Consider the following 15,475-nt stretch of genomic DNA (forward strand, 5'->3'; position numbering starts at 1 on the left):
TTTCTGCCTGATTCAAAGACAATAAGTATCAAAAAAGTAGGCCAAAACGGGAACATTTAAGGTTCCTAAAGGTTTCTTCATCCTCATTTAAAACAAAATGAAGGAATACTTGAAAATGTTCGGTTTAGATGGTATTTGAAAATGTTTACATGGCAAATTGAGTCATATAGAGTTTCTATAACAAAAGACTCAATTTTGCTGCAAATAATTATGTGTATTTTATATGAACGAAGCGTGCAAACACAAGATGAAGCTTTCCGTGTCAAGATGTCTGTCTGTAAAAAAATATACATTTGATGTCATTTGAAAAATGAACTGATAAGGAACATGATTGTCTGACTAGGTATACATTAATTGAATATTTTTGAAGGGTACCAATTGTAACACACAATTTTCAACGGTCTGAAAACAAATATTATCTTGTAAACACACATCATATTGTTGTTTACAGATATCAATGAATGTGCGTCCGGACCTTGTGATAATGAGGGTAGCTGTACTGATAAAGTGAATGGATACACGTGCACATGTGCTCCAGGGTATAATGGAGTTCACTGTGAAATAAGTAAATCTTTGTTATTCAGCAGGATTTATCAGCTAAGTCAAAAATGAAATTTCAGTCTTTATTTTTAAATTTCATTCAGAAAGTTTCACTTAAGGAAGTTTAAGAATGGTAACTGACAATGTTAGGTTCAAAAGGATTTTCTATCCCAGGAATATATTGCTATAGCTGTATTTTGCAAAACATTTAGGATTTTTGGGTTCTCAATGCTCTTCAACTTTGTATTTTATTTGGCCTTGTTAACTTTTTTGATTCGAGCTTTTTTGTTGATTGCATCTTCCTATTTAACATCTTTTGTTTTGTATAATTTAACTGATATCAATGAATGTGCATCTGGACCATGTGAACACGGAGGTAGCTGTACAGATAATGTGAATGGATACACATGTTCATGTGTTCCCGGATTTGACGGAGTTCATTGTGAAATAAGTAAGTCTTTGTCATTCAGCGGGATTTATCAGATCAAGTCAAAAATTAAATGTTGAAAGACTCATTTTCAAAATTTAATTCAGTCCTTATTTTTATAATTCATTCAGTAAGTTTAACTTATTGAAGTTAAAGATGGTAACAAACAATGTGAGGTTCAAAAGGATTTGGTGACCAAATACTAAGGATTTTCTATCCCAGGAATAGATTACTTTAGCTGTATTTGGCAGAAACGTTTAGAATTTTGGGTCCTCAATTCTCTTCAACTTTTTTAATTCGAGCGTCACTGATCAGTCTTTTGTAGCCGAAACGCGCGTCTGGCGTACACAAGTTTTATGCTAGTATCTATGATGAGCTTTTTTGTTGATTTCATCTTCCGATTATACGTCTTTTGTTTTGTATAATTTAACAGATATCAATGAATGTGCATCTGGACCATGTGAACACGGAGGTAGCTGTACAGATAATGTGAATGGATACACATGTTCATGTGTTCCTGGATATGACGGAGTTCATTGTGAAAGAAGTAAGAAGAAAGTTTTCTATTAGTGTCGTCTTATTTTATTATTAGTAATGAATTGTGATATTCTTCTATATGGTCTGAGTACATCACAGATTTGCTTTTAGTTAATAGAAGTTCGATTAAGGTTAAAAATATGAAATATGTTGATTCATTGATTGCAGATGTACAGGGCAGAACCTCTTGATGCAAAGCATTGCATATGAAACAACTAAAATTTCTTTTTCAATAACATTCAGATATAGACGAATGTGCTCCAAAGCCATGTCAAAATGGAGGTACATGTACTGATGGAGTAAACGCATACACCTGCACATGTGCTGATGGATACACAGACATAAACTGTCAAACAAGTAAGACAAAACGGGAACATTTTACATTCCAACAGGGTTCATCACCCGTATTTAAAACAAAATGAAGTAATATTTGAAAATATTTGTTTTCCATAACAAATTGAGAAATAGTGAGTTTCTATGACAAAAGACTCAATATTGCTGCTGATAATAATGGGTACTTTATATGGCGGAAGCGTACAAACTCAACATGAGACTTCCTCTGTCGAAATGTCAGTCAGAAAATAGCTTTTACTTGCTATGGAAATTTGATGTCATTTTGAATATGTACACATAAGGAACTTGATTGTCTGACTACGTATAAGTTTTTGAAGGGTACCAATTGGAACACCTTAACTATATTCAATGGTCTGTAAACACACAGTATCTTGTTGTTTACAGATATTGATGAATGTGCGTCCGGACCCTGTGATAATGAGGGTAGCTGTACTGATAAGGTGAATGGATACACCTGCACATGTGCTCCAGGTTATAATGGAGTTCACTGTGAAATAAGTAAGTCTTTTTCATTCAGCGGGAATTATCAGCTCAAGTGAAAAATGAAATGTTGAAAGACTGATTTTCAAAATCTATTTCAGTCTTTATATCTGTATTTAATTCAGAAAGTTTAACTTAGAGAAGTTAAAGAATGGTTACAGACAATGTAAGGTTCAAAAAGGATTTGGTGACTTAATACTAAGGATTTTCTATCCAAGGAATAGATTGCTTTAGCTGTATTTGGCAAAACGTTTAGGATTTTTGGGTCCTAAATGCTCTACAACTTTGTACTTTATTTGGCCTTTTTAACTTTTTAGATTCGAGCGTCACTGATGAGTCTTTTGTAGCCGAAACGTGCGTCTGGCGTACACAATTTCAATCATAGTATCTTCGATGAGCTTTTTTGTTGATTGCATCTTCCCATTAAACATCTTTTGTTTTGTATAATTTAACAGATATCAATGAATGTGCATCTGGACCATGTGAACACGGAGGTAGCTGCACAGATAATGTGAATGGATACACATGTGCATGTGTTCCTGGATATGACGGAGTTCATTGTGAAATAAGTAAGTCTTTGTCATTCATCGAGATTTATCAGCTCAAGTGAAAAATGAAATGTTGAAAGACTGATTTTCAAAATCTAATTCAGTCCTTATTTTTATATTTAATTCAGAAAGTTTAACTGAAGGAAGTTAAAAAATGGTGACAAACAATGTAAGGTTCAAAAAGGATTTTCTATCCCAGGAATAAATTACTTTAGCTGTATTTGGCAAAATGTTTAGGATTTTTGGGTCCTAAATGCTCTACAACTTTGTACTTTATTTGGCCTTTTTAACTTTTTTGATTTGAGCGTCACAGATAAAGCCTCCAATAATATTGTCTTCATATGTAAAAACCATTATTTGCAATGTCTCACAACTGAGCTTGGAATAAATAGAACTACTGGTAACCCTACATATTCTTTAACATCATTTACCAAGGACGAAACTTTACAAAATCACAAATCTGTCCTTCATTCTTTTTGTATCAACATCAAAGAAAACGAAGAAAATTTACCATCATTATACTGAATACCAAAACTACACAAAACTCCATCTAAAGAACGATACATAGCTGGGTCATCAAAATGTTCGACTAAACATCTTTCTTAAGTACTGACTACTATTCTTTCTACAGTTAAAGATGGGCTTCAAAAATATTGTGATGAGATATATTCTACCAGTGGTGTTAACCAGATGTGGATTCTCAAAAATTCGAAAGATCTACTGCGTAATCTTCGATCACAATCTTTGCAATTTTGCAGCAACATAAAGACTTTTGATTTTTCTATGCTTTACACCACTATTCCCAATGCTCAGTTGAAAGATCGACTTCACCATCTCATTAAACAGAGCTTTTTCTATAAAAATGGGAATCGTAGATACAAATTTCTTGTTTTGGGTTACAATAATTCATATTTTGTGAAAAACCACACTGAATCTACCAGAAATAATACTGAAGATGATATTATCAAAATGCTGGACTTTTTGATCGACAATGTATTTGTTGAGTTTGGAGGATTTATATTTCAACAGACAGTCGGTATTCCAATGGGAACTAATTGTGCACCCGTACTGGCCGATTTGTTTTTGTACTCGTATGAAGCAGAATTCATTCAGAACCTTCTAAAAGACAAAAAGAAAAAGCACCTTGCGAAATTCTTTAATTTTACTTTCCGATATATTGATGATGTTCTATCATTGAATAACCCATATTACAGCCAATACTTACATCTCATATATCCCAGTGAACTTGAGAATAAGGATACTACTGATACTAGAAGGACTGCTTCATACCTTGATCTTTTCCTCAATATTGACACAGATGGACGACTTCACACGAAAATCTATGATAAACGGGACGATTTCAACTTCCCAATTATCAATTTCCCATTTCTTAGCAGTAACATACCCTCTGCCCCTTCGTATGGTGTTTAAATATCTCAATTAATACGTTATTCTCGTGCTTGTTTACACTATACGGACTTCATATACAGGAGTGTGCTCCTTACACAGAAACTGCTCTAACAAAGTTATGAGGAGGACAGATTAAAAATGACACTCCGTAAATTTTACGGACACCATCACGAATTGGATAGTCCATACGATGTGTCTTTGTCCAAACTAACTAATGACATTTTTACCACGTGTTAGATTGTGGTTTGTCATTACGTCGTCTGATATCTTAATTACCGAACGTGACTTATTCCCGATTGTGACTGTTTTGCTGAGTGTGAAACCGCATTGCTATAAGACGTGTCACGGTACCTTTCTATTCCAAATTCTAGTATTTAATTTTGATGTTATATTTGTTATTCTCGTCGGATTTTGTCAAATGTCTTGACGTCTTTTCTGTTATATTCGTGTGTTATGGTAAAGATTATTAATAACCCCCTTTATTTATTAGATTTTAGTTTGGTTCAACGAAATTTATACGATATATTTGGTTTACAGTTTGATTCAGAAGAAACACCGACATAGCTAGATAATACAATTAATTATCTTATTACTACCACAATTTAATATTAATAAGTATTGTAATTTTCATTGTTATTAATAAATGTAATGTCAGTATTACAAATCTAATCTTGAATCGATCCTAATCCTATCTTATTTTTGGGAAATATATTTACAAATTCAAATGTGACGTCACTTTGTGTGTTTTTTCAGAATTTCAAATGTGACGTCACTTTGTGCGTTGATGCTTTGGCTAACTCGGCTGTGTATTTTTATATGTTGGATTAAGTGGTTTATGTAATGTATCCGTTTTTATTCTGTAGGTAGTCCCCACTTCGGTTTTATCATGTATATCTATTATATTGTAGCGTTGTCGTTTTTTTTATGGATTCTTGTTTGTCGATGTGTTATTTTGAGGTAGCGTAAATTACGTAAAATCCATGTTCAAATGGCACAAAGAAAACAAACCACAACACAAAGTCTCAATTCAAATCACAATGTAATCTGTTACATGTATAATATCAGTTTAACATAATAAAACAGCTTAACAATAATCCTGATTTCACTATAACAATATCACTGTCCTCTCGTTCTCTAACTATCCTCTCAACTCTTCTAACTAGCTATCTATCTCTTCTTTTTTCTGATCTCTCTCGCTTCCCCTTATATACATAATTACAGGCGGTACCCCGACGGTTCCAAAGATGGGGTACCGGGCGGTTCTAAAGATACCGGGCGGTGAATTTAAATAAGTATAGCCACCGTTCAGATAAATAAAATAGCGGGCGGTGCCCTATTGAAATGTAATTTAACTCAAATTTATTAAAAGAAAGACATTTTGAATAATAACAAATTAAACTGTCAAACTAAAATCGCTACAATCCCCCCAACTAGCAATTGAAATTCCTATTTCAATGTAGTAAACAAAACTAGGTTAACCACTGTACAGTTACATAATCCTAAACACGATCAATATAGCTCAACTCAAGTCAATTTTATAGGTTCACTGCAACATGCATAATAAAGTTATAACAGCAGATCCTAACACTTTCAAATCACCACCACTAGCTGTGACGAACCTGGTATCCACTGGTCTTAGCATATGTTTACTATCAGGCAAAATATTTCTGTAGCATTTTTCTGTTATGAAAGTACATCTTGCACCGGTATCGATCTTCCAAGTAATTACTGATCCTTCTATTTGACCATCTACCATCATACCGACTTTTCCAGATATTTTCGTTAACACAGCTACGTTATTTTGTCCAATATCATCTGACAATAATTCATTATCTATGTGTTCCTCTCGCAGATAAACAAACGCACCATCACTCAACTGCTTAGGTGTTATGTGATACTCCGAAGTTAAATCTTGGTCTATTATGTGATCCAAGTCAAGCTCCATATCACTCCCCTCAGTTTGAGTGGAACGTGTCGTCCTCCGTTTACCCAAGGTACACTCCTTTAAACTTCTGCTAGGCCACCAGGTACCGTCGGTCGGAGCAGGGCCTATTGCTCCGACCGGTTGTTGTTTAACTGCTGGACGGTACCACCACTATTCTGGGCGGTGTATTCATCTGGTACCGTCTGATTTGGCATGTTCTGATTGGTTGCATGTGTCTTACACCAACAGTACTCTCTTGTGTGTCCTCTTTTTCCACAATTCGTACACTGTCTATATCTTTTGTTTTGATATCTTCGGTTGTTCATAGGACTTTCTGAATAATTGTTCTTCTTTGAAATCGGTTCATGAACATCACTTTCTTTTTCCACTGTATATACATTATTTCGCCTGTTAACCTTATTCACATTTCCTTCATTAATTCGTATACATTCTTCTTGCATGGCACTTGAGACAGCTTCCTGAAGTGTCCTAGGCTTAGTTCGCCGTATGAACATGCGGAACTCCTCTGACTCGCCGCAAGCGTCAAGAAACGATCTGATACTATTTTCCTGGACAAGTTCTGGATGAGATGGGTATGCGCGCCTGTACAAATCTTCAATAGATTGACCCAAATCTCTAAACGATTCACCAGGTTTCCTTCTTCTTAGTTTTGCCTCTGCAAGGTAGCTTTCTTTCATGTTTGAATGTCCAAACCGTAACTCCATCTTATTTATTAAACTCTCCTATCTCATTTGGATATCTGAAGACAATCCGTGTACGTATGTTTCTGCCTGTCCTCGTAAGGTAGTAAAGAACACTAACCTTTTTCTTTCTTCATTCCACGCATTTAGTGTCGCAATGTTTTCAAAGTATCGTAAAAAGTCTGCTAGCACATCATCGTTACTGCCACTAAATGTTCTCTTCACCTGAACTTCGGATCGGTTAACTTGCAAAGGTGATGATGAGTTCACCGGTACAGTCTTTGCATTGTCTCTAATATGTGGAATGTTCTGGTCGAAGTTTAATTTCTGACATACGGTATCGGTTGGCCTTCTTCTGTCTTCATTTTGGTTGTCAAAGTGTTTTAAACGTCTTGAGGTTTCATCTATGAATAACTTCACAATTACTGAAACTAGAAATGTTATCAGTATAGTAACTACAAATAGTATAACATTTTGCTTCAGCCAACAAACAATGTCATGAAAAGGAAATGTTACAGAAAACCATCCGATCACAAGTATCAAACTTAAGATAAACCAAATCCATCTAAGAACGAATTTCTTCCATTTATGATCAGTTCCGGCTGTATTAGCATTTTGTTGTCTCTGGTTCATATCAGACATCGGTGTGCTCGAAATAAAAGATTCATCCTTCCAATTATTGCTACTGCCGAAACCACCCCACATGTTAGTTGTCGGCACCGTCGGCAATGGGGTTCCAGGGACCGTCCGGTGTGCGGTTCTGGAATCTCCCGGTGTCCTTGGAATGGAATCGGGTACCCCTTGGAATTCTTGAGATGGTGAAAATAATCCTGGTGAATACGGACTTCTGTTCCTAAAGTTTTGTTCTCCAGAAACAGTCTGCTCTTCTCCAACGTTCGTAAAATCCATTGGATAAATATTATAGTCAGTTCTATTTCGATCCATCTCCACTAATTATAAAACACAACTTGTACTGAAAATTCTAACATGTATCCAAATAGTTTAAATCTCACTGATATTCCAACAATTATCCTCATTACGAATATATAAAACTTTGTGTATGGCGATCCCACCGCTGCCACCATTTGTAGCGTTGTCGTTTTTTTTATGGATTCTTGTTTGTCGATGTGTTATTTTGAGGTAGCGTAAATTACGTAAAATCCATGTTCAAATGGCACAAAGAAAACAAATCACAACACAAAGTCTCAATTCAAATCACAATGTAATCTGTTACATGTATAATATCAGTTTAACATAATAAAACAGCTTAACAATAATCCTGATTTCACTAACACAATATCACTGTCCTCTCGTTCTCTAACTATCCTCTCAACTCTTCTAACTAGCTATCTATCTCTTCTTTTTTCTGATCTCTCTCGCTTCCCCTTATATACATAATTACAGGCGGTACCCCGACGGTTCCAAAGATGGGGTACCGGGCGGTTCTAAAGATACCGGGCGGTGAATTTAAATAAGTATAGCCACCGTTCAGATAAATAAAATAGCGGGCGGTGCCCTATTGAAATGTAATTTAACTCAAATTTATTAAAAGAAAGACATTTTGAATAATAACAAATTAAACTGTCAAACTAAAATCGCTACAATATAGTCATTTTATAAAATTTACTGTTTGCAAAATTATAAATTATTCTAAATAATAAGGATGTTCTTGTCGCAGGCAGAAAACCCTGGCCGTGTTAGGCGCATTATTTTGGAAGTTTTGGTCCTCGGTGCTCTTTGGCTTTGTACTTGTTTTGGCTTTCAAGCTTTTTTCATCTGAGCGTCACTGGATGGTCTTGTGTGGACAAGACGCACGTCTGGCGTATTGAATTTTAAGCCTAGTACCTTTTGTTAGCTATTATTCGTGTGTTTCTTTGTCCTATATGTTCTCCCATTTATTTGTATTGTGGTCCTGTCATGTGATGTTGTCGTTTTGGTGTTGTGTTTGACGTTGCCATTAAAGCTGGAGGTTTGGCATGCCACAAAACCAGGTTCAACCCACCATTTTTTTCTTAAAATTGTCTGTACTAAGTCAGGAAAATGGCCATTGTTATATTATAGATCGTTTCTGTGTGTGTTACATTTTAATGTTGTGTTTTTGTTGAGTCGTTGTTCTCCTCTTATATTTGATGCGTTTCCCTCAGTTTTAGTTTGTAACCCGGATTTGTTTTTATCTCTATCGATTTATGAGTTTCGAACAGCGGTATACTACAGTTGCCTTTATTTGTAGCAGAAACGTGCGTCTGGCGTACACAATTTCAATCCTAGTATCTATGATGAGCTTTTTTGTTGATTGCATCTTCCGATTATACATCTTTTGTTTTGTATAATTTAACAGATATCAATGAATGTGCATCTGGACCATGTGAACACGGAGGTAGTTGTACAGATAATGTGAATGGATACACATGTGCATGTCTTCCCGGATATGACGGAGTTCATTGTGAAATAAGTAAGAAGAAAGTTTTCTATTAGCGTCATCTTATTTTATTATTTGTAATGAAATGTGATATTCTTCTATATGGTTTGAGTACATCACAGATTTGCCTTTAGTTCATAGAAATTCGGTAAGGGTTCAAAAATATGAAATAAGTTGATTCATTGATTGCAGATGTACAGGACAGAACCTCTTGATGCAAAGCATTGCATATGAAACAACTAACATTTCTTTTTCCATAACATTCAGATATAGAATGGAGGTACATGTACTGATGGAATAAACGCATACACCTGCACATGTCCTGATGGATACACAGACATAAACTGTCAAACAAGTAAGACAAAACGGGAACATTTTAGATTCCAACCGGGTTCTTCATCCCCATTTAAAACAAAATGAAGCAATATTTGAAAATATTTGTGTAACATAACAGATTGAGTAATAGTGAGTTTCTATGACAAAATACTCATTATTGCTGCTGATAATAATGTGTATTTTATATGGTGGAAGCGTACAAGCTCAACGTGAGGCTTCCTCTGTCGAAATGTAAGTCAGAAAATATGTTTTAGTTGCTTTGGAATTTTGATGTCATTTTGATAATGTACACATAAGGAACTTGATTGTCTGACTACGTATAAGTTTTTGAAGGGTACCAATTGGAACACCTTTACTATATGCAATGCTCTGTAAAGACACATCATCTTGTTCTTTACAGATATTGATGAATGTGCGTCCGCACCCTGTGATAATGAGGGTAGCTGTACTGATAAAGTGAATGGATACACCTGCACATGTGCTCCAGGGTATAATGGAGTTCACTGCGAAATAAGTAAGTCTTTTTCATTCAGCGGGAAATATCAGCTCAAGTGAAAAATGAAATGTTGAAAGACTGATTTTCAAAATCTAATTCAGTCTATATTTCTATATTTCATTCAGAAAGTTTAACTTAGGGGAGGTTAAAGAATGGTTACAGACAATTAAAGATTCAAAAAGGATTTAGTGACCAAATACTTAGGATTTTCTATCCCAGGAATAGATTACTTTAGCTGTACTTGGCAAAACGTTTAGGATTTTTGGGTCCTAAATGCTCTACAACTTTGTACTTTATTTGGCCTTTTTTAATTTTTTTGATTCGAGCGTCACTGATGAGTCTTTTGTAGTCGAAACGTGCGTCTGGCGTACACAATTTCAATCCTAGTATCTATGATGAGCTTTTTTGTTGATTGCATCTTCCCATTAAACATCTTTTGTTTTGTATAATTTAACAGATATCAATGAATGTGCATCTGGACCATGTGAAAACGGAGGTAGCTGTACAGATAATGTGAATGGATACACATGTTCATGTGTTCCCGGATATGACGGAGTTCATTGTGAGATAAGTAAGAAGAAAGTTTTCAATTAGTGTCATCTTATTTTATCATTTGTAATGAAATGTGATATTCTTCTATATGGTCTGAGTACATCACAGATTTGCCTTTAGTTCATAGAAATTCGGTTAAGGTTCAAAAATATGAAATAAGTTGATTCATTGATTGCAGATGTACAAGACAGAACCTCTTGATGCATTGCATATAAAACAACTAACATTTCTTTTTCAATAACATTCAGATATAGACGAATGTGCTCCAAAGCCATGTCAGAATGGAGGTGCATGTACTGATGGAATAAACGCATACACCTGCACATGTGCTGATGGATACACAGACAATAACTGTCAAACAAGTAAGACAAAACGGGAACATTTCAGATTCCAACAGGGTTCTTCACCCCCATTTAAAACAAAATGAAGCAATATTTGAAAATATTTGTGTTACATAACAAATTGAGTAATAGTGAGTTTCCATGACAAAAGACTCATTATTGCTGCTGATAATAATGTGTACTTTATATTGTGGAAGCGTACAAGCTCAAAGTGAGGCTTCCTCTGTCGAAATGCCAGTCAGAAAATATGTTTTACTTGCTATGAAATTTTGATGTCATTTTGAATATGTACACATAAGGAACTTGATTGTCTGACTACGTATAAGTTTTTGAAGGGTACCAATTGGAACACCTTTACTATATGCAATGCTCTGTAAAGACACATCATCTTGTTCTTTACAGATATTGATGAATGTGCGTCCGCACCCTGTGATAATGAGGGTAGCTGTACTGATAAAGTGAATGGATACACCTGCACATGTGCTCCAGGGTATAATGGAGTTCACTGTGAAATAAGTAAGTCTTTTTCATTCAGCGGGAATTATCAGCTCAAGTGAAAAATGAAATGTTGAAAGACTGATTTTAAAATCTAATTCAGTCTATATTTCTATATTTCATTCAGAAAGATTAACTTAGAGAAGTTAAAGAATGGTTACAGACAATTAAAGATTCAAAAAGGATTTGGTGACCAAATACTAAGGATTTTTGTATCCCAGGAATAGATTACTTTAGCTGTATTTGGCAAAACGTTTAGGATTTGTGGGTCCTAAATGCTCTACAACTTTGTACTTTATTTGGCCTTTTTAATTTTTTTGATTCGAGCGTCACTGATGAGTCTTTTGTAGTCGAAACGTGCGTCTGGCGTACACAATTTCAATCCTAGTATCTATGATGAGCTTTTTTGTTGATTGCATCTTCCAATTAAACATCTTTTGTTTTGTATAATTTAACAGATATCAATGAATGTGCATCAGGACCATGTGAGCACGGAGGTAGCTGTACAGATAATGTGAATGGATACACATGTGCATGTGTTCCTGGATATGACGGAGTTCATTGTGAAATAAGTAAGTCTTTTTCATTCATCGAGATTTATCAGCTCAAGTGAAAAATGAAATGTTGAAATACTGATTTTCAAAATCTAATTCAGTCCTTATTTTTATATTTAATTCGGAAAGTTTAACTTAAGGAAGTTAAAAAATGGTAACAAACAATGTAAGGTTAAAAAAGGATTTGTTGGCCAAATACTTAGGATTTTCTATCCAAGGAATAGATTACTTTAGCTGTATTTGGCAAAACGTTTAGAATTTTGGGGTCCTAAATGCTCTACAACTTTGTACTGTATTTGGCCTTTTTAACTTTTTTGATTCGAGCGTCATTGATGAGTCTTTTGTAGTCGCAACGTGCGTCTGCGTACACAATTTCAATCCTGGCATCGATGATGAGCTTTTTTGTTGATTGCATCTTCCCATTAAACATCTTTTGTTTTGTATAATTTAACAGATATCAATGAATGTGCATCTGGACCATGTGAAAACGGAGGTAGCTGTACAGATAATGTGAATGGATACACATGTTCATGTGTTCCCGGATATGACGGAGTTCATTGTGAAATAAGTAAGGAGAAAGTTTTCTATTAGTGTCATCTTATTTTATCATTTGTAATGAAATGTGATATTCTTCTGTATGGTTTGAGTACATCACAGATTTGCCTTTAGTTCATAGAAATTCGGTTAAGGTTCAAAAATATGAAATAAGTTGATTCATTGATTGCAGATGTACAAGACAGAACCTCTTGATGCATTGCATATAAAACAACTAACATTTCTTTTTCAATAACATTCAGATATAGACGAATGTGCTCCAAAGCCATGTCAGAATGGAGGTACATGTACTGATGGAATAAACGCATACACCTGCACATGTGCTGATGGATACACAGACAATAACTGTCAAACAAGTAAGACAAAACGGGAACATTTCAGATTGCAACAGGGTTCTTCACCCCCATTTAAAACAAAATGAAGCAATGTTTGAAAATATTTGTGTTGCATAACAAATTGAGTAATAGTGAGTTTCCATGACAAAAGACTCATTATTGCTGCTGATAATAATGTGTACTTTATATAGTGGAATCGTACAAGCTCAACGTGAGGCTTCCTCTGTCGAAATGTCAGTCATAAAATATGTTTTACTTGCTATGAAATTTTGATGTTATTTTGAATATGTACACATAAGGAACTTGATTGTCTGACTATGTATAAGTTTTTGAAGGGTACCAATTGGAACACCTTTACTATATGCAATGCTCTGTAAAGACACATCATCTTGTTCTTTACAGATATTGATGAATGTGCGTCCGGACCCTGTGATAATGAGGGTAGCTGTACTGATAAAGTGAATGGATACACCTGCACATGTGCTCCAGGGTATAATGGAGTTCACTGTGAAATAAGTAAGTCTTTTTCATTCAGCGGGAATTATCAGCTCAAGTGAAAAATGAAATGTTGAAAGACTGATTTTAAAATCTAATTCAGTCTATATTTCTATATTTCATTCAGAAAGTTTAACTTAGGGGAAGTTAAAGAATGGTTACAGACAATTAAAGATTCAAAAAGGATTTGGTGACCAAATACTAAGGATTTTTGTATCCCAGGAATAGATTACTTTAGCTGTATTTGGCAAAACGTTTAGGATTTGTGGGTCCTAAATGCTCTACAACTTTGTACTTTATTTGGCCTTTTTAATTTTTTTGATTCGAGCGTCACTGATGAGTCTTTTGTAGTCGAAACGTGCGTCTGGCGTACACAATTTCAATCCTAGTATCTATGATGAGCTTTTTTGTTGATTGCATCTTCCAATTAAACATCTTTTGTTTTGTATAATTTAACAGATATCAATGAATGTGCATCAGGACCATGTGAGCACGGAGGTAGCTGTACAGATAATGTGAATGAATACACATGTGCATGTGTTCCTGGATATGACGGAGTTCATTGTGAAATAAGTAAGTCTTTTTCATTCATCGAGATTTATCAGCTCAAGTGAAAAATGAAATGTTGAAAGACTGATTTTCAAAATCTAATTCAGTCCTTATTTTTATATTTAATTCGGAAAGTTTAACTTAAGGAAGTTAAAAAATGGTAACAAACAATGTAAGGTTCAAAAAGGATTTGTTGGCCAAATACTTAGGATTTTCTATCCAAGGAATAGATTACTTTAGCTGTATTTGGCAAAACGTTTAGAATTTTGGGGTCCTGAATGCTCTACAACTTTGTACTGTATTTGGCCTTTTTAACTTTTTTGATTCGAGCGTCACTGATGAGTCTTTTGTAGTCGCAACGTGCGTCTGCGTACACAATTTCAATCCTGGCATCGATGATGAGCTTTTTTGTTGATTGCTCTTCCCATTAAACATCTTTTGTTTTGTATAATTTTACAGATATCAATGAATGTGCATCTGGACCATGTGAAAACGGAGGTAGCTGTACAGATAATGTGAATGGATACACATGTTCATGTGTTCCCGGATATGACGGAGTTCATTGTGAAATAAGTAAGGAGAAATTTTTCTATTAGTGTCATCTTATTTTATCATTTGTAATGAAATGTGATATTCTTCTATATGGTTTGAGTACATCACAGATTTGCATTTAGTTCATAGAAATTCAGTTAAGGTTCAAAAATATGAAATAAGTTGATTCATTGATTGCAGATGTACAAGACAGAACCTCTTGATGCATTGCATATAAAACAACTAACATTTCTTTTTCAATAACATTCAGATATAGACGAATGTGCTCCAAAGCCATGTCAGAATGGAGGTACATGTACTGATGGAATAAACGCATACACCTGCACATGTGCTGATGGATACACAGACAATAACTGTCAAACAAGTAAGACAAAACGGGAACATTTCAGATTCCAACAGGGTTCTTCACCCCTATTTAAAACAAAATTAAGCAATATTTGAAAATATTTGAGTTACATAACAAATTGAGTAATAGTGAGTTTCCATGACAAAAGACTCATTATTGCTGCTGATAATAATGTGTACTTTATATAGTGGAATCGTACAAGCTCAACGTGAGGCTTCCTCTGTCGAAATGTCAGTCATAAAATATGTTTTACTTGCTATGAAATTTTGATGTTATTTTGAATATGTACACATAAGGAACTTGATTGTCTGACTACGTATAAGTTTTTGAAGGGTACCAATTGGAACACCTTTACTATATGCAATGCTCTGTAAAGACACATCATCTTGTTCTTTACAGATATTGATGAATGTGCGTCCGCGCCCTGTGATAATGAGGGTAGCTGTACTGATAAAGTGAATGGATACACCTGCACATGTGCTCCAGGGTATAATGGAGTTCACTGTGAAATAAGTAAGTCTTTTTCATT

General features: G+C 34.8%; 1 protein-coding gene across 19 annotated transcripts in view; it reads left to right on the top strand.

The window, feature by feature from the left end:
- Window positions 1-15,475, top strand: part of LOC127725285 (neurogenic locus Notch protein-like) — a 63,256-nt gene that overhangs the window by 12,036 nt on the left and 35,745 nt on the right. For 6 of the 19 annotated variants that reach the window (XM_052232193.1, XM_052232189.1, XM_052232190.1 and 3 more), the window contains exons 9-18: window positions 2,243-2,356; window positions 2,794-2,907; window positions 10,630-10,743; window positions 10,973-11,086; window positions 11,468-11,581; window positions 12,019-12,132; window positions 12,569-12,682; window positions 13,407-13,520; window positions 13,959-14,072; window positions 14,508-14,621. In XM_052232193.1, coding sequence (XP_052088153.1) covers window positions 2,243-2,356; window positions 2,794-2,907; window positions 10,630-10,743; window positions 10,973-11,086; window positions 11,468-11,581; window positions 12,019-12,132; window positions 12,569-12,682; window positions 13,407-13,520; window positions 13,959-14,072; window positions 14,508-14,621 — 1,140 coding nt within the window. Of the gene's footprint in view, window positions 1-2,242; window positions 2,357-2,793; window positions 2,908-9,259; window positions 9,299-10,629; window positions 10,744-10,972; window positions 11,087-11,467; window positions 11,582-12,018; window positions 12,133-12,568; window positions 12,683-13,406; window positions 13,521-13,958; window positions 14,073-14,507; window positions 14,622-15,475 lie in introns of all 19 variants that reach the window. The other 13 variants (XM_052232203.1, XM_052232207.1, XM_052232202.1 and 10 more) reach the window with 11 other exon arrangements.

This window comes from Mytilus californianus, unplaced genomic scaffold, assembly GCF_021869535.1.
Source record: "Mytilus californianus isolate M0D057914Y unplaced genomic scaffold, xbMytCali1.0.p SCAF_15, whole genome shotgun sequence".
Classification (NCBI taxonomy): Eukaryota; Metazoa; Mollusca; class Bivalvia; order Mytilida; family Mytilidae; genus Mytilus; species Mytilus californianus.